The sequence below is a fragment of the Podarcis liolepis genome (genome assembly GCF_965112155.1).
Source record: "Podarcis liolepis genome assembly, chromosome: 4".
NCBI classification, from domain to species: Eukaryota; Metazoa; Chordata; class Lepidosauria; order Squamata; family Lacertidae; genus Podarcis; species Podarcis liolepis.
In genome coordinates, this window is record NC_139558.1 from 99790233 (window position 1) to 99816793 (window position 26561).

Here is a 26561-nt window from a genome sequence, read left to right on the forward strand (position 1 = left end):
GGAAGTCTTGCTACTGGATGAAAACCGCCTCTCCCATGCCAACGTCTTTGTCAGCCTCGCCAACCTCCGCAGGTAAGGAAGACCTCCTGTGCTTGATATAATAATGTAATAATAATAATTTATTTATACCCCGCCCATCTGGCTGGGTTTCCCCAGCCACTCTGGGCGGCTCCCAACAGAATATTAAAAACACGATAAAACATCAAACATTAAAACCATCCCTAAACAGATGTCTTCTAAAAGTCAGATAGTTGTTTATTTCCTTGACATCTGACGGGAGGGCGTTCCACAGGGCGGGCGCCACCACCAAGAAGGCCCTCTGCCTGGTTCCCTGTAACCTTACTTCTCGCAGGGAGGGAACTGCCAGAAGGCCCTTGGAGCTGGACCTCAGTGTCTGGGCTGAACGATGGGGGTGCAGACGCTCCTTCAGGTCTACCTACAGGACCGCCTCTCCTGGTATGCCCACTGGAGGATCTTAAGGTCCACAAATGACAACACTTTGGAGGTCCCAGGTCGCAAGGTGGTTAGATTGGTCTCAACTAGGGCCAGGGCCTTTTCAGTACTGGCCCCGACTTGGTGGAACGCTCTGTCACAAGAGACCAGGGCCCTGCGGGACTCGACATCTTTCCACAGGGCCTGCAAGACAGCTGTTCTGCCTGGCCTTTGGTTTGGACTCAGTCTGACCCTTATGCTTCCCTCCCCTTATGATTTTGATCTATGGGCTACTGTTAAAATGAGGCTGCATTTTAAATTGTATTTTAACCTGTATTTTAAATTGTTTTTCCCCCTCCCCCCCCATTATGTTTTTATTGTAATTGTACTGGTGTTAGCCGCCCTGAGCCTGGCTCTGGCCAGGGAGGGCAGGGTATAAATAAAAATGTATTACTATTATTATTATTACTGGGTCGAGGCCGTTTAGGGCTTTAAAGGTCAGCACCAACACTTTGAATTGTGCTCGGAAACATACTGGGAGCCAATGTAGGTCATTCAGGACCGGTGTTATCGTATTTTTCGCTCTATAAGACGCACCAGACCACAAAACACACATAGTTAAAAACGCTGTACTGTTTTTAACACTGATTGGGAGCCGCCCAGAGTGGCTGGGGAAACTCCGCCAGATGGGCGGGGTATAAATAATAAATCATTATTATTATTGTTGTTGTTGTTGGAGGAAAACAAGAAAAAAATATTCTGAATCTTAGAAGCCAGAACAGCAAGAGGGATCGCTGCGCAGTGAAAGCAGGAATCCCTCTTGCTGTCCTGGCTTCTGTGACAGCTGTGCAGCCTGCATTCGCTCCGTAAGATGCACACACATTTCCCCTTACTTTTTAGGAGGGAAAAAGTGAGTCTTATAGAGCAAAAAATACAGTATGTGGTCTCGGCGGCCACTCCCAGTCACCAGTCTAGCTGCCGCATGGTGAAGGCATCCAACTCTCAGCAGCTATCCATGAGCAGAGACACCCACATGCGCAATTTCAACCAGCCTGCCTTCAAACGCGTTCGGTTCAAACTGTTCAGGCGAAATGCGCATAAAATCTTCCTGCACTGCAGGGGTCGAACTAGATGCCCCTTGACGTACCTTCCAACTCTACAATTCTCTGATTCCATAAGATGTGATCGTACCGTATTTGCTATCACATTGTAGTTTTGGTATTCACGTTATCAAATTGTTCTTGAGATCAATTTTGAGATGTATCGCTGTTTTTGTTGTTGTAAGTCGCTTTGATTTTTTTTGTGGGCGGAAAGGTGCCTTGCAGATAAAACGATGGCGGTGATTTAATTACCGTATTTTTCGCTCCATAAGACTCATTTTTTTCCTCCTAAAAAGTAAGGGGAAACGTCTTATGGAGAAAGCGTCTTATGGAGCGAATGCGTGGTCCCTGGAGCCGAATTGCCTAGGGGGCGAAAAGCAGATCATGCTTTTTTTAAAAAAAGAGGGAAGGGGGTGTTGAAACAAAGCTGCTGATTGTTTGCGGATCGGGGAGAGAGATAAGGAATGCTAGAGATAAAGGAGGCTGCCTGGGAGGGGGGAGGTAAAGACAGTGAACTTGCAAGGAGAGGAGACAGGAAGATTAAAGCAATGAGGAGAGAAATTAGAAGAAAAGGAGCAAAAAACTGCTCCAGCTAAGGAAAAGACACTAAGGCAAACAAGAGGGAAGGGAGTGTTGAAACAAAGCCGCTGAGCAGCTGATTGGCAAGGGATCGGGAGGGAGATAAGGGACTCTAGAAATAAAGGAGGCTGCCTGGGAGGGGGGAAGGAAAAAACACATGGATCCTCAGGATTTTTGCATTGGGTCACCCCAAATTCTTCATCAGATCACATAGCATGTCCATGGCTACAGCCTGTATCAAAAAAACCCGCACCCACTTTTTCGTGGGGCCGCAATGGCGCAAAAACATGGTTACAAAGCACGGATCCACATGGATTCTCAGGATTTTTGCATTGGGCTACCCCAAACTCACCATCAAATCACATATCATGTCTGTGGCCACAGCTTGAACCATAAGAATCATACATCCACTGTTTCATTCAGATTTTTTTTTCTTGTTTTCCTCCTCTATAAACTAGGTGCGTCTTATGGTCAGGTGCGTCTCATGCAGCGAAAAATACAGTATTTACCAGAAGGCTGCAGATTAAAAGCATTGGTTGGGAGAAGAGATGGAACTCAGAGGCAGAACATCTGCTTGCATGCAGTGGGCCCTTGACTCAGTAGAAGGCAGCTTCTCAACTAAAATTAATTCCGCTTCTTCCTGACTTCACTGCCTTGTTTGTTGCATTATATTCTGCATTATATTATTTTTCTAATGATATATAATCTTATGGTATTACTCTTTTAAAAGGCTGCTGTTATGCGCCATCAAACCTCAGAAATACGTATTTTCAAAAAGGTTTCCGAATTTGGCTGCTGGTGTACGTTTGTGTTACGCATATCTGTTATTGAGTGTGTTGAGGTCACACAATCCATTACATTTGCGAGAGAGACAACAGGACCGCTTTGACTCCACTCCCAACTCCATTAACACTTTCACACTGTTTTGACATAAATTTGTTCCTTTTATTGGAGAAAAAAGTCATTTTAGAAAATGGTTGTTCACACAAGGGCTAGAAGAGATTTTTCAGCACGAATCAAATGCACCAGATGGGACAAAAAACAGATGGAATGGATTTTAAACCCCTCATTGTTGTTTTCTTTTACTAACTCCTGCCGTTGCCTTTGTCCTGAAATACACCCTGGCAGATTTACTCCGCTTCCTTCCCAGGTCTCTCTCCCATCCAATAAAAGGTTTTCTTATTAAAAAAATCATTTTCCTTCCGCCTGATTGATAAATATATATAAAAAAATCAAAACTTGCTTGCAAATGGACAATGTTGGCTTAATAATGCAAGTCCTGTCTTGAATCCCTAACATAAAAACTAAGAATCCTTTTGCAGCCAGCAGCCAAGACAAAAATTAATTCAGCAGAGCTTTTGTGATAAATGCTGCGTGGTGCAGGGTTGCCGCCTAAAGCAGTTGCCAGCTTAAAATAAAAATAATTCTACAGAGGGTTATGCAAACTCCCCGCTTCTGAGAGTCCTTAGCAGGTCCACCTTCATAGGAGCAAAGGAATCTGATGGAGCAGGTTGAAGACGTTCTCAAAGCAAGGCAAAGCGAATCCTGGCTGGATCTTTGCATCTGTTTTGTATGTCTGAAATTTAAAATCTTTTCTCCCCACCTCTGGAGAGAGACAGAGAAAGGAAGAACAGAAAGAGAAAGAGAAAGAGAAAGAGAGAGATCTCAGGACAAAAACAGAGGCTAACATTCGTTGCTATTTTGCTTTATTGGCTTAAACTCAGCATGAGCCCAGCGGGTAAGGTGGACGCCGGACGGAGCCTCCTACTTTATCTTCCTCTCTGTGAGCAGGCTGTCGTGAAGCTTGGAGACTTCTGGCTCAAAGGCTTCCATGACTAAGGTGCCGTTGCAGTCGAAGAATTTGGCGATGGACATGGTGAATTCCGCCTCCCTCTGCTGCCTGGTTCTGCCGCTGATGAATGTCATCTTCAGGGTGTATTTGTCGTCAAACCTAGAGAGATGGTTGCAGGAGCAGAGAGAGCTGGAGGTCAAGCCATTTAAATTCTGCTTGCAGCTGCATTACAGAGCTGAACCTAATAGTTCTGATGTTTTATTGTATTTTTAATATTTTGTTGGGAGCCTCCCAGAGTGGCTGGGGAAACCCAGCCAGATGGGTGGGGTATAAATTATTATTATATTAGTCTGGTTAAACGGATCAGAATCTCACTAGACGCCCTGCACTGCTTATTGAGTCCAGCATCCTGTTTTCACAGTGGCCAATCAGGAGACTTTGGGAAATCAGGAGATTTTGGGAATCCTGCAAGCAGGATTCTGATTTCCAGAAACTGGTATTGTTGCTATTATTATTATTTATTAAATTGGTATACCATCCTAAGCCTCTAGGTCTCAGGGTGGTTACAACATAAAATCACAATATAAAAAAACACAAAATACATAATGAAAAACAACCCAATAACACCCCCCCAACACTTTTAAAAAGGGCATAGCCAACCTAATAGCACTCAATAACTTGTGATAGTTCAGCCCGACTCTCAATTGGGAAGGCTGAACCATTCCAGGGGCAAGAGGAGAAGGCCAACATGATTTTCCACAAGCAGTTCCCACTGTCCTCATAGAAAATTAGCCCGAAAGAGCAAATCCTAGCTCTGTACGTGGAAGGGATTTTTCTGCAAGCAGCTTTCCCTGGGCAAAAGCCTCCTACCTCCAGTTTAGCACTGTGGTGAAGAACAAGCTTTCAGCAGCGTGATCCTGCAAAGCCAAGAATTATCTGTTTCAAACTGTCCCTATGTTTTCTTAGGGATAACGGTGATCGTGTTTCAAGTGCTTAATCTGAAGAATTAGCGGCGAGGCAGTCTGCAGGGCTGTGAGGGCAACGTTTGGCTGCTATACTCTGCAACGGCGAGGTTAAGGTTCCTTTAAGGTCTTACAAGCGCAATACCTCAAGGACCACCTTTCTTTATATAAACCATCCTGGACTCTGCATTCATCACAAGGCCCTTCGTTGTGTGCCTCCTCCATGTGAAGTCCAGAGGGTGGCAACACAGGAACAGGGCCTTTTCTGCAGTGGCTCCCCATTGGCGGAGTGCTCTTCTATATACAGTCGTACCTTGGAGGCCAAATGCCTTGGCTCCTGAATGATCGAAACCCCAAGGCAAGTGTCCAGGTTTTCAAACGATTTTCGGAAGCCGAATGTCCGGCACAGCTTCCGATTGGCTGCGGCCAATCGGAAGCCGTGCTTTAGTTTTTGGACGGTTCCAGGAGTCAAACAGACTCCTGGAATGCATTCTGTTCAAAAACCAAGGTACCACTGATCTTTAGGCGCCAGGCAAAAATGTTCCTCTTCAACCAGGCCTTGGGCAGATTAATATTCTATAGCCTAATGAATGTGTCTGTGGGAAGTGGGTGTTATTGTTTGGTTTTACTTAATTTACTTGTTGTTAACCTGTATTTTAAGGGACGCGGGCGGCGCTGTGTGTTAAACCAGAGATCCTAGAGCTTGCCGATCAGAAGGTCTGCGGTTCAAATCCCCGCGACGGGGTGAGTTCCCGTTGCTCGGTCCCTGTTCCTGCCCACCTAGCAGTTCAAAAGCACGTCAAAGTGCAAGTAGATAAATAGGTACCGCACCAGCGGGAAGGTAAATGGCGTTTCCGTGCGCTGCTTTGGTTCGCCAGAAGTGGCTTCGTCATGCTGGCCACATGACCCAGAAGCTGTACGCCGGCTCCCTTAGCCAATAAAGCGTGATGAGTGCCGCAACCCCAGAGTCGGCCACGACTGGACCTAATGGTCAGGGGTCCCTTTACCTTTAACCTGCATTTTATTCTGCCCCGAGATCTATTGATGAAGGGCTGTATATAAATTTAATAAATAGAATAAATAAATGAGGTGGCACAGCTGGCAAACGGGAAGAGTGCAGAAATGGGGAACTGAGGATAGCAAGGCATGGCCGTGCATGCTCTGCCGGGGAGACATTACTTCTGCACCAAGGAGCAGCATTCGTGGCCTGAGCGAACTCTGTGAATTAACTAGAGCTGCACCATGTTTGCTTACTGGGCCCAATTCAGGCATAGGCAAACTTGGCCCTCCAGATGTTTGGGGACTACAACTCCCACCATCCCTAGCTAACAGGATCAGTGGTCAGGGATGATGGGAACTGTAGTGTCAAAACATCTGGAGGGCCGAGTTTGCCTATGCCTGGCCCAATTTATTCTGGTCGCCAAGGAAATAGGCAAATCTCAGAACCTCCCCTCCTATACCTTGGAAACTCTGCTCAGCTGCCCACCTCTGGCTTACGCTGTTTCAGCTTATGCAAGAACACAGTGTCAGACTACTGGGTCCATATAGCTCAGTACTGTCTACACTAACAGGCAGCAGCTCCCTAGTGTTTCAGATGGGTCCTGGTGAGCCCTGCTGGGAGATGCCAGGCATGGAAGCAGAGATCGTCTGCCTGCAAGACAGGCGCTTCGCCTCTGAGCTACATGTGCAACATCCAGGGCTAGAAACTTGTGTTTCCTCCAGAAACAAATGACCGCCGAGATTCTCAGGGCGCCCAATTCAATAGCCGAAACCAGCCCCTACAGCTGCGGGGTACAAATACAGAAATGGCGAGAATACTCAAAAGCCCTGAACACCGTGTTCCAAGGTTTCTCCCAGGGGCGGGAGGGGAGAGAAGAGGCTGGTACCTTTTCAGACTCGAGGAAAGCTGCCAGATGTCATCGGGATCCATTCCAGCTGGATCTTTCCTATGTGCTACCAGGAAGATGCTCTTCTCCTTATACGAGGTATAGATGGTCAGAATCCCCATCATAACAAAATACGTGGGGAGACATTAAGGAAAAGAGAGTCGGTGGCTGGAGACTGGAGCACGCGGCGACAGAGTGGCGGTAAGAGTCAGCCTGCTCTCTACAGAGAATTATTGCCCTACTAAAAGCCACGTTGTCCATCATTCTGACTTCCCTCCACCACGATTTAAGCTATATCCCATTAGCAAAGCTGCATTTTTTGGGGGGGGTGTGGACTAGATGATGCTCTGGATCCCTTCCAACTCTGCAATCCTATACAAAATCGCAAGAAATCAGAAAGGGGTTTTCCCCAGCAGTGTGGCCTTTCCTCTTGTGTGGACAGGGTTCTGGAGTAAGGTTCCATGTGATTAGGAAGTATCTTGGCAATTCTATGTATTACTACGACTTCATTGACTTGTCTTGATGAATTCAAGTGTTGTTGATTCAGGTAGGTAGCCATGTTGGTCTGACGCAGTAGAAATATATAAAAATAAATTTACAAAATGTCCAGTAGCACCTTAGAGACCAACTAAGTTTGTTCTTGGTAGGAACTTTTGTGTGCATGCACACTTCTTCAGATACCTCCAGTATTCTTCAGTATCTGAAGAAGTGTGCATGCACATGAAAACTCATACCATGAACAAACTTAAAGGGACCCCTGACCATTAGGTCCAGTCGCGGACGACTCTTGGGTGGCGGTCTCTAAGGTGCTACTGGACATTTATTATTATTATTTATATTTCATTGTTGTTGTTTGCTTTATATGCCATTGCGTTTGACATTCTAGTGAATATCAACGTATAGTGGTACCTCAGTTTACGAACTTAATCCGTTCCAGAAGTTTGTTCTTAACCCGAAACCGTTCTTAAAATGAGGCACGCTTTACCTAATGAGGCCTCCCGCGGCTGGTGCCCTTCCACCATTCGGATTCCATTCTTAGACCGAGGTAAAGTTCGCAAACTGGGACACTACTTCCGGTTTTGCAGAGTTCGTAAACCAAATCGTTCGTAAACGGGGCTGTTCTTAAACCGAGGTACCATTTTCAGCAGAATCTGGGGAAACCACTTAAAGCATGTGTTGAGCTACAGTGGTACCTTGGTTTGCAACCGCTTTGGATTACAACCATTTTGGATTACAGCCACGTCAAACCCAGAAGTGCATGTCCTCTTTTTTAGGATTGCAACCCATTTTTTAAAAAAAATTACAACCCATGTTTTTTGGAGGCCCCAAAATGCGAAAGCACATCTTGGGTTACAACCTGTTTTGGTTTACAACCGGACCTCCTGAACGGATTATGGTTGTAAACCAAGGTACCACTGTATTTCAATTGCTTTTGTTTGATTTGCCCATTGCAAACAGCTGAAAGCCTATAATGTTTTGATAATAAACCCGATTTGCAATGGGAGCTGAATAATTTTGATTGCAACTGTAGTTCAACCGTTTGCAATGCAGGAATCTTTGCCCAACGTGGGGCTCGAACCCACAAACCTGAGATTAAGAGTCTAATGCTCTACCAGTTGAGCTATCCCAGGTCTTTCCAAAATTGCACTTTCCATCTTGTGCAAGCGGGGTGGGGGCAGCTTTGACAAGACACCCTCTTAAGGGCAGGCTAGATCTGATTTCGGCAACCAAGCAATGAAGGGGAATGAACGCTTGGGGGAGTATGAAGCCCCCACACCAAAAAAGGATATGATACAACACAGACTGCAAGAACTGGCTTGGATTCGGGGAAGGGGTGAAGGTAATCCCATATTAAAGCCACGATGGCGAAGAGGCAAGAGATTGTGCAGATAACAAGGCGGCCATCTATCAGGCAGAAGTTCTCCACGTACTTGTACTTTTCCAACAGAACCTAGAGGGGGGGAAAGAAGCGCCTTTAACAAAGGAAAGAGCAAACCTGATCTAGACCTTGAGGAGTCATAGGATCAGAGCGATGGAGAGATGCAGGAATTTAGCAAAGTATTCCCCAACTGACTGCTGAGGGGGCTAGCAAGGAGTAACGAAGCCTGCAAAACCACGAAGGAAATACCCGGCTATTCCACAAGGGAGGGGAAATGGTACCTTTTTTGCGGAATCGTCCAACGAGTTCTTCACGGCTGAACCATCCCACTTGTCCACTTTTACAGGTTTGTCATCAATCTTCCACTGTGAGATAAAGGAACAAAAACACAAGCAAGAGTTGCATCAATGAGTGCACCTCCATTATCGCAGGTGAAAGCGGTCGCTCATCTTGTGCGTCTGTTAAATTTATAATCATCTCTTCTATGTCAACAGCAGCATCTGGTTGGCTCCCAAACCATTTCCAATTTGGGGCCCAGTGAATGTTTTCAGCGCAGCGCTCCTGAAATGTGCAACGCTGACAGCGACGGAATAATTTGTGTTGCAGAGAGGAACACCGGGTGCAGCTTGCCAAATTCCTCTGCCTGCAATTAAACGTGACGATAAATACACTGGATTACATCCAACAAGGTCCTACTCGAGGGGAGACACACTAAAACCAATGGGCTTAAGTTAGCCATGACTAATGCAAGCCCACTGATTTCAATGGGCTTATCTTGTGTATGACTTAGCTGGATACAGACCATGTGAAATGTCTACACAGTGGTACCTCGGGTTACATACGCTTCAGGTTACAGACTCCGCTAACCCAGAAATAGTACCTCGGTTTAAGAACTTTGCTTCGGGATGAGAACAGAAATTGTGCTCCGGTGGCACGGCAGCAGCAGGAGGCCCAATTAGCTAAAGTGGTGCTTCAAGTTAAGAACAGTTTCAGGTTAAGAACAGACCTCTGGAATGAATTACCGTATTTTTCACTCTATAAGACGCACCAGACCACAAGACGCACCTAGTTTTTGGAGGAGGAAAACAAGAAAAAAAATATTCTGAATCCCAGAAGCCAGAACAGCAAGAGGGATCGCTGTGCAGTGAAAGCAGCAATCCCTCTTGCTGTTCTGGCTTCTGGGATAGCCGCGCAGCCTGCATTCGCTCCATAAGACGCACACACATTTCCCCTTACTTTTTAGGAGGGAAAAAGTGAGTCTTATAGAGCAAAAAATACGGTAAGTACTTAACCCGAGGTACCACTGTAATAGTTTCTCCTGCAGTCAGGGTTTGATCGATGGACCTCACATGTCAGGGAGAACCCTATAACACTGACCATTACAACAGGGGAAGCCACAGCTCAGAGGCAGGCAGATCACGAGTCTTTCCAAGATCCCAGGCTCTAGCACAGGGGTTGGCAAAGTTTTTGTGGCTTGGGCTAGAGTGTGCGGTCCCGCAGACACCGCGGTGGGCTAGAGTGTGCGAGCGGGCAAAAACACTATTTCTGGCGCCCCTTCTGGCGCAGAGGATGCATGCGCAGCTTCCTGCAGCCAATGGGAAATCGGCTAGTGTCGCAGAAGGCGGTCCCTGCTCTGAGCGGGCAGCGGGGGTCCCCGAGCAGGCGGCAGGGGTCCATAGGCTGGTTAAACGACCCCCATAGGCCAAACAAGATGTGGTGTTGATGTCTTCAGCCCTGACGCGCTTCATTTTATGCTACAGGGTGTTTGCTTGTGAGCACAGCCAGGTTGGGACCATGCCACACACACACCACAAGAAGAAGAATGGAGCACGACTGTGCTTGGACAAAGAGTGGAAGCCCCTCTCCCCAGGCACAGAGAAAATACAGGGTGAAATGATCCATTTTGCATGTTCAAACAAAAAACTCTCCCCCACATTTGGTTATAAACAGTTGTTAACATACATATGTTTGTGGAACATTGTAGCAGGAATCAACACAGGCTTTTGGAAAGATGCATAAGCTTGAAGCATAAGCCCTAGGCTGTATTAAATGAAGTTTTACTTGCTGTAATGCACAGATCGAAGTTAGTCACGTCCCTCAATTCCTACTCCCGAGTATGACTGAATAGAGCCCTGCCTAATAAAGATACTAAGAGCTAATGTGGCCTAGCGGTCAGAGGCTAAGCCATGAACTTCCTTCCTCCTTCCATTTCTGCAGGTTGCTTCCTGTTACTCGCTACAACTCTAAAACAGAGACACACATCGCCCCACTTAAAGTACACATCATCCTTCTTGAGACAGTGGGAGCGTTTCAACTGCCCAAGGTTCAAAGGGAATTCTGAATCCATCCCTTTCCAACACGGGAGACAGAAAGCAAGCCTTCCTGTGAATAATATAATATAATCCTACGCAGGACGGCAACAATTCAGATTTCTTCAAGACTCTGGAAGTCTAGGGCTGTGCGAGTCCCTAGCCTGAAACCCTGGAGAGCAGCTGCCAATCAGTGTAGGTGATACTGACAGCTCTCACCATCAGAAAGTTCTTCCTGATGTTTAGTCAGGATTTGCCTTTCTTTTCTAGCCATGGGTTCGAGTCTTACCCTCCAGAGCTGAAGAAGACAAGCTTGCTCCATCTTTCAAATGATGTCCCTTCATATATTTGACGACAACTAACACATCTCCTCTGAGGTCCAGCGCCACTGAGGTCCAGCGCCAAGGGCCTTCTGGTGGTTCCCTCACTGCAAAAAGCAAAGCTACAGGGAACCAGGCAGAGGGCCTTCTTGGTAGTGGCGCCCACCCTGTGGAACGCCCTCCCATCAGATGTCGAGGAAATAAACAACTACCTGACATTCAGAAGACATCTTAAGGCAGCCCTGTTCAGGGAAGTTTTTAATCTGTGATATTTTACTGTATTTTTGGTTTCTATGGAAGCCGCCCAGAGTGGCTGGGGAAACCCAGCCAGATGGGCGGGGTACAAATAAATTATTATTATTATTATTATTATTATTATTATTATTATTATTAGTCTCCTCTTTCCCAGGCTAAACATCCCAAGCTCCTTCAACTGTTCCTCATAAGGCTGAGTTTCCAAACCCCTGATTATCTTAGTCGCCCTTCCTTGCACACCTTCCAGCTTGTCAATAACCTTCTTCTTGTTCAGGGAAGTTTTTAATGTGTGAAATTTTAATGTATTTTTAATCCTTGTTGGAAGCCGCCCAAAGTGGCTGGGGAAATTCAACCATATGGGTGGGGTACAAATAATAATAATAATAATAATTATTATTATTATTATTATTATTTTGTGCACAGAAATACTGCAGGGGAGGAAGAGCACAGCCTGCCTCCTCCTCTATGAACACCCCTCTTTCAAAGCCAACACAGCTGGTGGCCCCCAATGACATCAAGGAACACAAGAAGAGCCCTGCAGCTGGGTCAGGCCAAAGGACACCCCCTAATCCCCCGCCCAGCATCCTGACATGATAGCAGTGACACGAGAGCTCAGTGGGTAGAGCACAAGGCTGTTGCTCTCAGGGTCGTGGGCTGGAGCCCCACATTGGGCGAAAGATCCCTAACTCTTGAGACAGTGAGTTCCGCGCGCTAACGGCGTGAAGAACCGGGAATTGGGGGGAGGGGAAAAGCTGCATTGTGGCTCATCTGGGAATAGATGGATGGAGCCTAATAATAATAATTTATTATTTATACTCCGCTCATCTGCCTGGGTTTCCCCAGGCACTCTGGGCGGCTTCCAACTGAATATTAAAAACAATACAGCACCAGACATTAAAAACCTCCCTAAACAGGACCGCCTTCTGTTGTCTTTTAAAAGTAAAATAGTTGTTTATTGCCTTGACATCTGCTGGGAGGGCGTTTCACAGGGCGGGTGCCACCACCGAGAAGGCCCTCTGCCTGGTTCCCTGTAACCTCACTTCTCGCAGGGAGGGAGCTGCCAGAAGGCCCTTGGAGCTGGACCTCAGTGTCTGGGCTGAACGATGGGGGTGGAGACGCTCCTTCAGATCTACTGGACAGAGGCCGTTTAGGGCTTTCAAGGTCGGCACCAACACTTTGAATTGCGCTCGGAAACGTTCCTTAGCCTACGGAACTCCCCGCCACTGCCTTCGCCCAGGCACGCGCGCGTGTTTTTGTTTTTTGCTCCCTCCTCCCTCGCCGAGGCCCTTCCCGCCCGGGTCCCTCGAAGCAGAACGACCCCAGCCCGCTTAGCCCGGTCCACCTTGTCCAATATCCCGTTCTTGTTAGCGCCGCCGCCACCTCCTCCTCCAGCGCCGCCGCCTTTCGCCGCCATCTTGCCTCCTCCTCCCTGCTTAGCGACCTGTTCGCCGCTGATTGGCCGGCAGCGGGAGGAACGGGGCGCGCAAGGGACGGCGGGATTGGTAGTTTGGAACGCGGCCGCGGGGTGGAGAGAGAGAGAGAGAGAGAGAGAGAGAGAGAGAGAGAGAGAGAGACAGGCCGGCGCGTGCGCGCGTGCGCATTGGGGGGGTTGCCTGTTGTTTTTTAAAAATGGACTGTGGAATTCTGGGAAGAACTAGGCGTGCCCTGCGCGACAATGGCCCGCATTCTCCTTCGCCGCCGCCCCGCGTGGCATTCTGGGAGGCGTAGTTCCCCCCCGGCTTCCGGCTTCCTCGTTACCGTGGCAACCGCGTGGCCGGGCGAGGACATGGGAACCGGGGCCTCCTCGTAAAGGGGGAAGGGAAAGAAGGCGAGCGGGGGGTGGGGGGTGGTCTTGCTCCGGAGGGGGCGGAGTAGCCTGACTGCTGCGGGGCAAAGGCCAGGTAAAGCGTGGTAGAGAATGAAAACAACCCCCCCTCTTTCTCTCTCTGTCCCCGCCTTTCTAGCCCTTGGAGGTCTTCGGCCTCTATGGCTTCTCCACCCCCCAATGCTGCCTCACACCTGGACAGGTGACCCCGGACAGGTGAGGGGGTCGGGCTCAGGGTGCAGAGTCCCAGGCCTGCCCTCAATCCCCACTCTGCTGTGAAGATGGCTGGGGGGGGGGGGGTTGGGGACCAGGCAGAGATGCTGCTCTCTCTCATTCTTCCTCAGCAGCCCAAGGGACTACCTCACAGGAGTGGTGTGAAGACAAAATGAGCCAGCCATATCTATCTATCTATCTATCTATCTATCTATCTATCTATCTATCTATTTCCATGTCTATGACTATGTTTTCTATTACTATTTCTTTCTTAGCAGCCCAAGGTACTACCTCATAGGGTTGCTGTGAAGACAAAATGGGCCAGCCATATCTATCTATCTGTTTCTGTATCTATATATCTATTATCTATCTATATTTCTATTTCTTTATCAGCAACCCAATGGACTACCTCATAGGGGTGCTGTGAAGACAAAATGAGCCAGCCATATCTATCTATCTATCTATCTATCTATCTATCTATCTATTTCCGTATCTATATATCTATTATGTATCTATATTTCTATTTCTTTATCAGCAACCCAATGGACTACCTCATAGGGGTGCTGTGAAGACAAAATGGGTCAGCCATATCTATCTATCTATCTATCTATCTATCTATCTATCTATCTATCTGTCTATCTATGTCTATGTTTATGTTTTCTTTTTCTATTTCTATTTCTTTCTTGGCAGCCCAAGGGACTACCTTGCAGGGGTGCTGTGGAAATAAAATGGGCCAGCCATATCTATCTATCTATCTATTTCCGTATCTATATATCTATTATCTATCTATATATATATAAATAGATAAATAGATAAATAGATAAATATCTATATATCTATATATTTCCATTTCTTTATCAGCAACCCAAAGGACTACCTCGCAGGGGTGCTGTGAAGACAAAATGAGCCAGCCATATCTATCTATCTATCTATCTATCTATCTATCTATCTATCTATCTATATCTATTTCCGTATCTATATATCTATTATCTATCTATATTTCTATTTATTTATCAGCAACATGAGCCAGCCATATCTATCTATCATCTATCTATTTCTGTATATATGTCTATTATCTATCTATATTTCTATTTCTTTCACAGCAGCCCAAGGGACTACCTCACAGGAGTGCTGTGGAAATAAAACGGGCCAGCCGTATATATATTTCTCTCTCTTCCTTTCTGTTTCTATTTCTCAGCAGCCCAAGACACCACCTCACAGGGTTGCGTGAAGATACAACAGGCCAGTCATTCTCTCATCTATCGTATCTATCTATCTATCTTTCTCTGTCTCTCTCTTTCTATTTCTTTCTCAGCAGCCCCAGGCACTGGGTGGCTGCGAAGCAGTGTTGTCACCTTGGGCATAGCTAGCAGATTCAGAGTGAAATGTCTCAACAAGAGTTGTTTTAAATTACGGTACTTTCTTTTGACCCCAAGGGCTCAGAAAAATATGTCAAAATCTTTCTACAATTTCTACTTTTGTTAAATTTTTATTTATTTACTTGATTTAGGTGGGGGCAGCTGCCCCCCTGCTCCCCGCTGGCTACATCCATGGGGGGGGGGTTTCCCCACCTGGTGCTGAATTGACTTCAAAGCAATCAAGTACAATCTATTGCAGCCAACAGGGTGGCCCCTCTGGAATTTGTCACACACACACACACACACACACACACACGTGAATGTGTAAATCTACCTGTGCTTGGCTACCCAAAACTTAAATACATGACCTTTTGCACATCCTTTCAAACATATGTAGGACAAAACTGTATCAATAAAGGATGTAGCATTTTACATCGAAATATGGGACAATCCTGTATTATGCAAGACAGGTGGCGAGCCTACAGTGTGAAGATAAAATGGGCCAGTCATATCTACATTTCTCTCTCTTTCTGTTTCTCTCTCAGCAGCCCAAGGCACTACCTCGCAGGGTTAATGAGAAGATAAAATGGGATAAGGGAAGGGGCTGGGATCATACTCCAGGACTCTGGAGGGTGTGTGAGATGGAAAGGCAAGGATTGTAAGCTTGCAAAAAAGCTTCCAGTCCTCATGGCAGCTGTGGGGTGCCTGGAAGGTCGAATTGTAGTTGGAGAGGTGTGGGTAGCTCAGTCCGCAGAGCACAAAGAGGGTCGTGGGTCCGAGCCCCTTGTTGGGCAGAAGATTCCTGCATTGCAGGGGGGTTGGACTAGATGACCCTCAAGGCCCCTTCCAACTACGGTCCTATGATTGTGAGAGAGAGAGTGAGAAGGAAGGAGGGAGGGGTGCCTGGCTGATGCAACTGAAGCAAATGGGAGAGGCTGCATTTTCCCTGTGCAGGTTGCTGATGTGTTGCCCCCCTCAAAAAAATAATAATACAGTGGTGCCCCGCAAGACGAATGCCTCGCAAGACGAAAAACTCGCTAGATGAAAGAGTTTTCTGGTTTTTGAGTCGTTCCGCAAGACGAATTTCCCTATGGGCTTGCTTTGCAAGATGAAACGTCTTGCGAGTTCTTGGGAGTTTGTTTCCTTTTTCTTAAAGCCGCTAAGCCGCTAATAGCCGCTAAGCCGCTAATAGCCGTGCTTCGCAAGACGAAAAAACCGCAAGACAAAGAGACTCGCGGAACGGATTAATTTCGTCTTGCGAGGCACCACTGTACAGTGGTACCTCAGGTTAAGTACTTAATTCGTTCTGGAGGTCTGTTCTTAACCTGAAACTGTTCTTAACCTGAAGCACCACTTTAGCTAATGGGGCCTCCTGCTGCTGCTGCGCCGCCGGAGCCCAATTTCTGTTCTTATCCTGAAGCAAAGTTCTTAACCTGAAGCACTATTTCTGGGTTAGCGGAGTCTGTACCCTGAAGCGTATGTAACCTGAGGTAACACTGTACAGTCATATCTCGGGTTGCAGACGCTTCGGGTTGCACGATTTATTATTATTATTATTATTATTATTACAGTCATATCTCGGGTTACAGACGCTTCGGGTTGCACCAAACTCGGAAGTACCGGAACAGGTTACTTCCGGGTTTCTGTGCAGAAGCGCTAAATCCCACTTTGCGCATGTGCAGAAGCATCGAATCGCGACCCACGTGTGCGCAGACGCGGCGCTGCGGGTTGCAAATGTGCTTCCCGCACAAATCACGTTTGCAACCCAAGCGTCCACTGTAATCAGGACTGGAGGGGGAGGGCAGGGGCAAAGTGTTCAAGTACCCCACGCTTGAGGCAGTGTGGTGTAGTGGTTAGAGTGTCATACTATGACTTGGGAAACGGGGGTTCAAAGCCCTACATGGCCATGAAGCTCACTGCCTCTCAGCCTACCCTACCCTGAAGGGTTGTTGTGGGAATTAAATGATGAGTGGGAGAAGCATTTTCTCCTTGAAGAAAAATGTGGGATGTAAATGCAATAAGTAAATAAATAAACAGAGCCCTAATCTTGAAAAAACATACATAGGAAGCAGATGCCATTGTGGATAGATTTCTGCAGGCAAAGCCGTTGGTGGGCCCCTGGGCTACGGCCCTTCCTCTTCCTGCCCCCCATTATATGCTAAAAAATAAAGCATTTCATTTAAGGACCCAGCGTGGAGGGCATAATGGTGTTTCCGAGAGCAGACCATGGTTTTTCTTTCAAGGAATGAATGGCAACCATTGATTTGCAACGGGAGGAAGTCGCAGCGTGTCCTGCAGAAACACTGGTCCTGGCCTGCTTTGACTCCAGTTATCGAGAATCAGCTTTGCTCCTGTCTGTGCAGCCTCCAGCTCCTGAACTCTGTTTCCAACGCTAAAGCTGTGGTGTGAAGTTTAAGGAACGGGATTTTATGTGAAGATTCCTACAGCGTTTCTTAAGGTACGAAATCTGGAACAGTCCTCTGCCTCGAATTAATGACAACCATTGGGCTAGAGTTCTATGAGGTTTACAGAAGGAGGGGGTCAGACTGTGCCTTGGCCAAAGGCCTGGTGGAACAGCTGTCTTGCAGGCCCTGCGGAAAGATGTCAAGTCCTGCAGGGCCCTAGTCTCTTGTGACAGAGCGTTCCACCAGATCGGGGCCACGGCCGAAAAAGCCCTGGCCCTGGTTGAGGCCAGCCTAACCTCCCTGTGGCCCGGGACCTCCAAGATGTTTTTATTTGAAGACCGTAAGGTCCTCTGTGGGGCATACCAGGAGAGGCGGTCCCGTAGGTATGTGGGTCCTAGGCCGTATAGGGCTTTAAAGGTTAAAACCTTAAACCTGATCCTGCACTCCACCGGGAGCCAGTGCAGCTGGTATAGCACCTGGTGAATGTGATCTTGCAGCGAAGACCCCGTATATATTTTATTATATATTGTATTTATATACCTCCTTCCTCCCCTCTAAGGACCTCTCAATGGCATACGAGATTCCCCTGCTCATTTAATCCCCACAAAACATGCTGTGAAGTAGGTTCAGCTGAGGCAATGACTGGCCCAAGGTCACACACCCAGCGAGCTTCATCATGGCGGAGTGGATATTCGAACCCTGGTCTCCCAGGTCTTAGTCTGATGCTCTAACCACTACACCACACTGGCTCTCACACACAGGCAGACGGAAGGGGATGAGCCTTCAGCGCACCACCACTGTGCCTTTGGGGAAAGATGGGGTGCTAATCTGATAAGGCCCAAACCATCAAGGCAAGACGTGATTTTTGGGGGTCAGCCCGCGACTTCTAAACAAACGAGGCTGAACCTTGCGACACTCCTGGCTATACCTCACGTCCCCTGCCATGGTTCCTCCTTGTTCCGTTGCTGGTGCAAGGCAACGGCGAAGAGAAGGTCTTTTCTTGTTGGCGTTCTCTGGGAATGTTGCACCATGGCTTCAGCTTGATGTTAACCCTCACGTCCCCATGTGTCACCCGCATCGCTGATCGTCCTCACTGCCGCGATGCCATGGTGCTTGCTGGGCTCTGCCCCTCTGCAGAGGGGGCTGGCGGGAAGGGGGCCTTTGTGTTGTGTCACAGAAGCAAGGCTGCTTTGCTAAGCAAAGACATCACATGGGTATACTTAGAGCAGCAGCAGTACATAAAGTCGCAAGCCCTTATGATGGGGCTTGTGTAGAGGTCAATAGAGGTGTAATATTATGCTTCCGGCCACAAGGACTGTTCTGTTTCCAGTATCAGAGGCCATATGTTGTTGAATCCCAGTTGCTTGGAATCGCAAGTGGGGAGAGGTCCATTGTACCCAGTTCCTACTGGTCCCGCTGTGGTCTAAACCACCGAGCTGTCTGTGGACAAATGGTGGCTCCCTCAGCCTAAAGCAAGATGAGTGCCGCAACCCCATAGTCGCCTTTGACTGGACTTAACCGTCCAGGGGTCCTTTACCTTTTTACCTTACTGGTGGTCTTCCCAGTAAGTATCTGGCTGGCCACTGGGAGGACAGGATGTTGCACTCGATGGGCCATTGGCCTGATCCAGCAGCCTCTTCTTGCATTGTAATGCAAGTTTTGGAACGACTGGCGGTAGACAAGGCCCCGTGTGGGATAGCTGAATGGAGCATTGGACTTGAATTTGGAAGGCTTGGATTCAAACCCCTGATCAGGCATACATTCCCCTGGCTGCCTTGGAGCAAGTCATTTTCTTTCTGCCCTGGCCCGCCTGAGCCGGCATTTGTCCACAGACAGCTTTCCGGGTCATGTTGTCATCATGACTAAACCGCTTCTGCTGCACAGAGGACCGAGATGAGTGCCAGGGTGCACAGAAATGCTGTTTACCTTCCCATCACAGTGGTACCTATTTATCTACTTGCACTGGTGTGCTTTCGAACTGCTAGGTTGGCAGGAGCAGGGACTGAGCAACGGGAGCTCGCTCCGTTGTGCGGATTCAAACCGCCGGCCTTCTGATCGGCAAGCCCAAGAGGCTCGGTGGTTTAGACCACAGTGGCACCAATAGGAACTGGGTACAATGGACCTCTCCCCACTTGCGATTCCAAGCAACTGGGATTCAACAACATATGGCCTCTGATACTGGAAACAGAACAGTCCTTGTGACCGGAAGCAGAATATTACACCTCTATTGACCTCTACACAAGCCCCATCATAAGGGCTTGAGACTGTTTGAGAGGAAAGAATGACAGCTCCATCTGTACCCTGCGCTCCTCGGAGAAGGGAATCATGCAAACGTGAGAACCCCAAGTACATGCCCACTTTGCCAGGCCCCTAAAGATTCGATCAGTGCCATGCACATTTTCTCATGCTTGTGAGTTTGAGGGTCTGCAGCTGAGTGGCAGATCCCTGGCACCTCCCATTTAGAAGAAGGGTCCCGGGCATCAGGGCTGGCAAAGGCTTTGGGCAGTGGGGTGGTCAATGTATCTATATAGCATCCCTAACCGGTTTGAAATCCATATTGTGATGTCGGTTTCATAATTCTTGACCTGAGAATATATCATGAATCATGATGTGTGTGTGTATGTGTGCTATGCAAAAATCGGAATGTGGGAAAAACCATGAAGCCAGCCAATGGTTCTACATAGCTCCATCCTTATTTCAGACAGTGATATATCAGGATATAGCAATGTTTATCTAGTGATATATCACAAAGTTGAAAACCAGCTCCATCCTTATTTCAGACATTGTGATATATCAGTATATCACAATGTTTAGATGGTGATACAATGGTACCTCGGGTTAAGAACTTAATTCATTCTGGAGGTCTGTTCTAAACCTAATAATAATAATAATAATAATAATAATTTTTATTTATATCCCGCCCTCCCCAGCCAAAGCCGGGCTCAGGGCGGCTAACAACAATCAAATAAACAATCAAATAATAACACTCTTCTTAACCTGAAGCACCACTTTAGCTAATGGGGCCTCCTCCTGCTGCTGCTGCACCGCCACTGCACGATTTCTGTTCTCATCCTGAAGCAAAGTTCTTAACCCGAGGTAATATCTCTGGGTTAGCGGAGTCTGTAACCTGAAGCGTATGTAACCTGAAGCGTATGTAACCTGAGGTACCACTGCATACCATGAAGCTGAAAACCAGATATTGCCCAGCACTACTGTTCACCTCTACATAGTTCCATCCTTATTTCAGTCATCGTGATATATTGCAATGTTTAAAACCAGGTATCGCCCAGCCCTAGTGAACTGTCACAGCAGACAGTCCTGGATTCAGTCAACCAGTGATCTGATGCAGGCAGCTTCATGACACGAGCCCAATCTTTGGCCCACCCAGAGAAATATTGTCAAAACTCCCTGGGGCAGTTGTAGCTAAGCAGTATATAGATTATCCGAACAAAGAAAACAGCATCAGTCCGTCGGTCATCCTTTTGCGTAGCTAATGGCCATTACAAAATCCAAACAGGCTTTAAAATATCATCAAACATCTAAATAAAAAGAGAACCTGGATCCAACCCAACGTGTATATAAACATGTTGGGTTGGATCCAGACTTATTCATTGTGCTTCGATCAGACCTATTGAAATCAATGGGACAAGCCGGTCATGAAAACAGGGACATCCTATGGAAAAGCGGGACATTCCAGGATTGAATCAGAAACTGGGACCGCTTCTGTAAATCTGGGACTGTCCCTGGAAAATAGGGACGCTTGGAGAGTCTGCTGGTGTAGGAGAGGTGTGACTCAGTATAAGGAAGCTTTCTGTTTTCCTAGGGTGCTAAAAAAACCATTGATTTAGCCTCGAGAGCCTTGCTGTTCTAGGAAATCTTTGATCGCTTTATCTGCTGCCTTTAGGTGCTAGAATGACAACATGGCTACCAAAGGAATGTATAAACTGGACGATGGAAACTGCTGCCCCACCAACTGCTTTCCGGCCCGGAGTCTTTTGCGGTCCAGATACGAGGAAGGTAACCCATCCCGACGTTGATAACGTGGAAATAAATTTCCTGGAGATCAATAGGGCTCCCTCTTAGGCCTTCCCCCACCTCAAGGGCAACCTGGGTGCTGCACCCCAGTGGTGGGTGAGGCTAGAGGCAGGAATGGGGGGAGCATCAGATGTCCTGTAGATGTCCTGTTCTCCTTGGGCTCCTGGGTAAACACAGGACTCAACACAAGCAACACCAATAGGGTAACATCCAGGACCTGATCAAGGTCAGGGTCCAGGCTAGGACAGGCCACAACAAGAGTGAGGCAAGAGGCAAGGTCAGAGCCGTCTGTGGTCAGATTTGGTGCAGGCAGGCAATCCAATAGCTGGCAAGGCTAAGCTGGTGCAAAGTGTTCCTGTTTTAGATTCCTGGAAGCCAAGTTTGGGGCAAGTACTGTATTTTTCGCTCTATAACACGCACTGGAACATAACACGCACGTAGTTTTTAGAGGAGGAAAACAAGAAAAAAAATATTATAAACGAAACAGTGGATGTATGTTTTTTGTGGTTCATGCTGTGGCCACAGACATGTGATCTGATGGTGAGTGTGGGGTAGCCCAATGCAAAAATCCTGAGGATCTATGTGGATCTGTGCATTGTAATCACGTTTTAAGTGTGGAGGGAAGGAAAAGCACTCAAGGGACAAGGAGCACGCGTGGGGTGTGTGGAGAAGGATGCTGCTAATAATGCAGAAGAGGGGTTTAAGGGGAGAAGGAACACGCGTGGGGTGTGTGGAGAAGGATGCTGCTAATAATGCAGAAGAGGGGTATAAGGGGAGAAGGCTCCTCTCCTCTCCCGCTTTGCTTCTTTAAAGCAAGCAGGCTCTGCTTCTCTCCCTCCTCCCCGGCTCATCACCCCCCCTCCCTTAGCGAGCTGAAAAGCTTTGCTGCTATTTAGCGAGCTGAGTGGGGAGGAGGGACAGAGAGCCTGCTTGCTTTAAAGGAGCCAACCGGACAGGAGCCGCTTACACTTGTGTAAGCGGCTCCTCTCCTCTCCCGCTTTGCTCCTTTAAAGAAGCAGGCTCTCTGTCTGTCTCTCCTCCCCACTCAGCAGCTCTTCTCCCGCTTTGCTGTTTCAAAGCGAGCCACGGAAGAGGGAAGCATTCGCTCCATAATACGCACAGACATTTCCCCTTACTTTCTAGGAGGGGAAAAAATGGGTGCTATGGAGCGAAAACTACAGTACTCTTTTGTGAGGGAACCCCAGCAGGGATTTAACACTGCAAAACACTCAGCACAGAAAAGCGTGGAGATTCAGGCTTTAGAATGTGCCCTTCCAGTGAGTCCTAAAGTGTCCCCTTCTCAAATCTCTTTCCAAGGTTTCCCACTTCCCCAACACTGAGATAGAACAAACATTCAGTAAGTCATGGTGTACTTACAAAGCTCTTCAAAGGTCAGATTCATGTGGTTTTCCATACAGCAATCAGACAAGGTTCACAGGCAGTTTAAAACGTTGCTTGGTAGGTTTCTGGATGAAACATCTGCTCTAGACCCATTCCAGTCCGGCTTCCGCGCTGGTCATGGGACCGAGACGGTTCTGGTCGCCCTAACAGATGATCTCCGCAGGCAGCTGGATCGAGGCGGGTCAGGGCTGCTGATTCTTCTAGATCTGTCAGCAGCCTTTGACATGGTCGATCACGAACTTCTGGACCACCGCCTTGCCGACGTGGGGATCCAGGGCACAGTCCTTCAATGGCTGCGCTCGTTTCTCTCTGGTCGGGGACAGAGGGTGGCGCTTGGGGGGGAATTGTCATCACGCCACTCCTTGGTGTGTGGAGTGCCTCAGGGTGCAATTCTCTCCCCGATGCTTTTTAACATCTTTATGCGCCCCCTCGCCCAGCTTGTCCGGAGTTTTGGGCTGGGTTGCCATCAGTATGCTGATGACACCCAACTCTATCTGTTGATGGATGGCCATCCTGACTCGGCCCCAGACACGCTGACCAGATGTCTGGAAGCGGTGGCTGGATGGTTACGTGGGAGCCGGTTGAAGTTAAATCCTTCGAAGACAGAGGTCCTCTGGCTGGGGCGGGACGATATGGGATCGAGGGGGCAACTCCCATCTCTTGCGGGGGTGCAATTAGTGCCAGCACCGTCCGTTAAGAGTTTGGGTGTAATCTTCGATACCTCCCTCTCTATGGAGTCGCAGATTACAGCTATAACAAAGGCGGCATTTTTTCATCTCCGCCAAGCTAAGCAGTTGGCCCCTTATCTCTCTCGTCCTGACCTAGCCACTGTGATCCATGCGACGGTCACCTCCAGACTGGATTATTGTAACTCGCTCTACGTGGGGCTGCCCTTGAGACTGACCCAGAAACTCCAGCGGGTGCAGAATGCCGCGGCGAGACTCCTTATGGGGTCTTCGCTGCGAGAGCACATTCATCCGGTATTATACCAGCTGCACTGGCTCCCGGTGGAGTACAGGATCAGGTTTAAGGTGCTGGTTTTAACCTTTAAAGCCCTATACGGCCTAGGACCCTCGTACCTACGGGACCGCCTCTCCTGGTATGCCCCACAGAGAAACCTACGGTCTGCAAATAATAACATCCTCAAGGTCCCAGGCCTCAGAGAGGTTAGGCTGGCCTCAACTAGAGCCAGGGCCTTCTCGGCTGCGGCTCCAAACTGGTGGAATGCTCTGTCACAAGAGACTAGGGCCCTGCGGGACCTGACATCTTTCCGCAGGGCCTGCAAGACAGAGTTGTTCCGCCAGGCTTTTGGTCAGGGCGCAGCCTGACTCCCTCCTCTGGCAACCTGCACAGAATTTTGTTTAATCGGTTGCCATCAATTTGATTTTAACTAATTTTTATAATGAAATATTTTTAGAATGTGTTATTATTTGATTGTTTATTTGATTGTTGTTAGCCGCCCTGAGCCCGGCTTTGGCTGGGGAGGGCGGGATATAAATAAAAATTATTATTATTATTATTATTATTATTATTAATTATAAACGTAGAAGTTTCTGAACTATTGGTGTAGAAAAACAGGCTTCATTTTGGTCTGAAACAAAAAAGGGTGGTTGAAGCCATGCGGCTGGAGCGACCAGGTCAGAGCTGTTTATATACTGAAGTTCACATGGAGCGGTGTAGAAATTTTATGAAATGAATAGGAATAAATGAATGAGGCCACGTGTGGCAAATCCACAGTGTGCTTTCTCCTGATTTGATGCTGGCCGTTTTCCGTCGTGGCTCCTCAGGGGCTGGCCACTGGCAAGTGGCCCGCCGGACAGCGGAGAAGACCAAGATCGAGTTGCTGTTTGGGACAAAAGCCCCCCAGGTTAGGCTGAGAAGACCAGAAACGGCAAGTGGGGCTTACAGGCTTCTGGACAACAAAACTCTCGACGGCGCACAGCTGGTGAGTACGATTCGGGTACTGTTGCTTTTCTGTTGTGCGTGCAGAGTGACTTCAAGGAAGAGACCGTACAGCTTGAGACTGGTGCCGATCCTCGCACAAATACGTTAATAATAATAATTTATTATTTATACCCCGCCCATCTGGCTGGGTTTCCCCAGCCACACTGGGCGGCTTCCAACAAAACACTAAAATACAATAACCTATTAAACATTTAAAGCTTCCCTAAACAGGGCTGCCTTCAGATGTCTTCTAAAAGTTTGGTAGTTATAATTCTCTTTGACATCTGGTGGGAGGGCGTTCCACAGGGCGGGTGCCACTACCGAGAAGGCCCTCTGCCTGGTTCCCTGTAACTTGGCTTCTCGCAGCGAGAAGGCCCTTGGAGCTGGACCTCAGTGTCCGGGCAGAACGATGGAGGTGGAGACGCTCCATCAGGACCTAGGCCGTTTAGGGCTTTAAAGGTCAGCACCAACACTTTGAATTGTGCTCGGAAATGTACTGGGAGCCAGTGTAGGTCTTTCAAGACCACTGTTATATGGTCTCAACGGCTGCTCCCAGTCAGCAGTCTAGCTGCCGCATTCTGGATTAGTTGTAGTTTCCGGGTCACCTTCAAAGGTAGCCCCACATCGAGCGCATTGTAGTAGTCCAAGCGGGAGATAACCAGAGCGTGCACCACTCTGGCGAGACAGTCTGCAGGCAGGGAGGGTCTAAGTCTGCGCAGCAGAAGAAGTTGGAAGACAGCTGCCCTGGACACACAATTGACCTGCTTGTTCAGCTTGAATGAAATTCAAAGCTGCCTTAGGGAGAGTTGGACCTTTTCTCTCCTGGGTCCTACCTACTCTGACTGGCAGCAGCTCTTGAAGGCAAACCTTCCCCAAGCTGTTGCCCGCTCCCAGTGCTTTGGGCTATAACTGAACTGCTGTAACTGGGCTATAACTGGGCTATAACTGAATTGGCCATGCTAGTGAGAGCTGGAGTCCACCAACAATGGGGGGGGGGGCAGGTGCTACAAGTTAGACGCATCTTGTAGCTGTGAGTTCCACAGCAATATTATTATTATTAGTAGTAGTAGTAGTAGTAGTAGTAGTAATAATAAATTTTATTTATACCCTGGCCAGAGCCGGGCTCAGGGCAGCTAACACAAATATATAAAATCACAGTAAAAACATAATAGGGGAAAAGAGAGGGGGGGGGAAACAACAACCCCAATTTAAAATACAGGTTAAAATGCAATTTAAAATGCAGCCTCATTTTAATAGTAGCCCATAGATCAAAACCATAAGGGGAGGGAAACATAAGGGTCAGACTGAGTCCAAACCAAAGGCCAGGTGGAACAGCTCTGTCTTGCAGGCCCTGCGGAAAGACGTCAAGTCCCGCAGGGCCCTGGTCTCTTGTGACAGAGCGTTCCGCCATGTCGGGGCCAGTGCTGAAAAGGCCCTGGCCCTAGTTGAGACCAATCTAACCTCCTTGAGGCTCGGGACCTCCAAAGTGTTGTTATTTGTGGACTGTGCGAAGAACCACCTTGGTTTTGGTCAGTTTTGCTTCCAGCCTCTTCCAGGGAGTTGCATTGAGTTCGAGATACGAGAAAGAAAAAGCTTCCCACACTACTCTTGTCACACCCTCCATAAAGTTTGTTCCCCCCTGCCTTTGTCATCTTTTTCTTCCTCCTCCCTTTCCTCTTAGGGTAGGTTCTTCAGCTCTTTGATCATTTTAGTTGTACCATTTGGGGGTGGTTGAGAGCATGAAAAACTCGAACATCATTAGAAGAGGCCCAGAGCTTGGCTTTCCTTGGTAGAGGATTTTGCATTTTTCTTTTTTCTGTATTGCTGCATTTAAATCCCACCTTTCCTTCCAAGAGCTCAAAGTGG

General features: G+C 47.9%; 2 protein-coding genes across 4 annotated transcripts in view; one reads left to right on the plus strand and one right to left on the minus strand.

The window, feature by feature from the left end:
- Positions 1 to 3800: 3800 nt before the first annotated feature.
- On the minus strand, positions 3801 to 18455 carry SPCS2 (signal peptidase complex subunit 2). Of its 2 annotated transcripts, none has more exons than XM_083500017.1 (5): positions 18244 to 18455; positions 8912 to 8995; positions 8542 to 8702; positions 6752 to 6886; positions 3801 to 4062 (listed from the first exon to the last, which is right to left on the minus strand). In XM_083500017.1, the coding sequence occupies exons 1-5, from the start codon at positions 18391 to 18393 to the stop codon at positions 3876 to 3878; spliced, it is 717 nt and encodes a 238-aa protein (XP_083356143.1). In that variant the 5' UTR covers positions 18394 to 18455; the 3' UTR covers positions 3801 to 3875. The 2 variants fall into 2 exon arrangements, with proteins under 2 accessions (XP_083356143.1, XP_083356144.1); XM_083500018.1 differs by lacking the exon at positions 18244 to 18455 and adding an exon at positions 12857 to 13011.
- XRRA1 (X-ray radiation resistance associated 1) overlaps positions 13176 to 26561 on the plus strand; it is a 38080-nt gene continuing 24694 nt past the window's right edge. The window contains exons 1-4 of one of the 2 annotated variants that reach the window (XM_083499269.1): positions 13176 to 13415; positions 17154 to 17368; positions 21220 to 21332; positions 24539 to 24696. In XM_083499269.1, coding sequence (XP_083355395.1) covers positions 21236 to 21332; positions 24539 to 24696 — 255 coding nt within the window. In that variant the 5' untranslated portion in view covers positions 13176 to 13415; positions 17154 to 17368; positions 21220 to 21235. The remainder of the gene's footprint in view (positions 13416 to 17153; positions 17369 to 21219; positions 21333 to 24538; positions 24697 to 26561) is intronic. The other variant, XM_083499270.1, reaches the window with a different exon arrangement.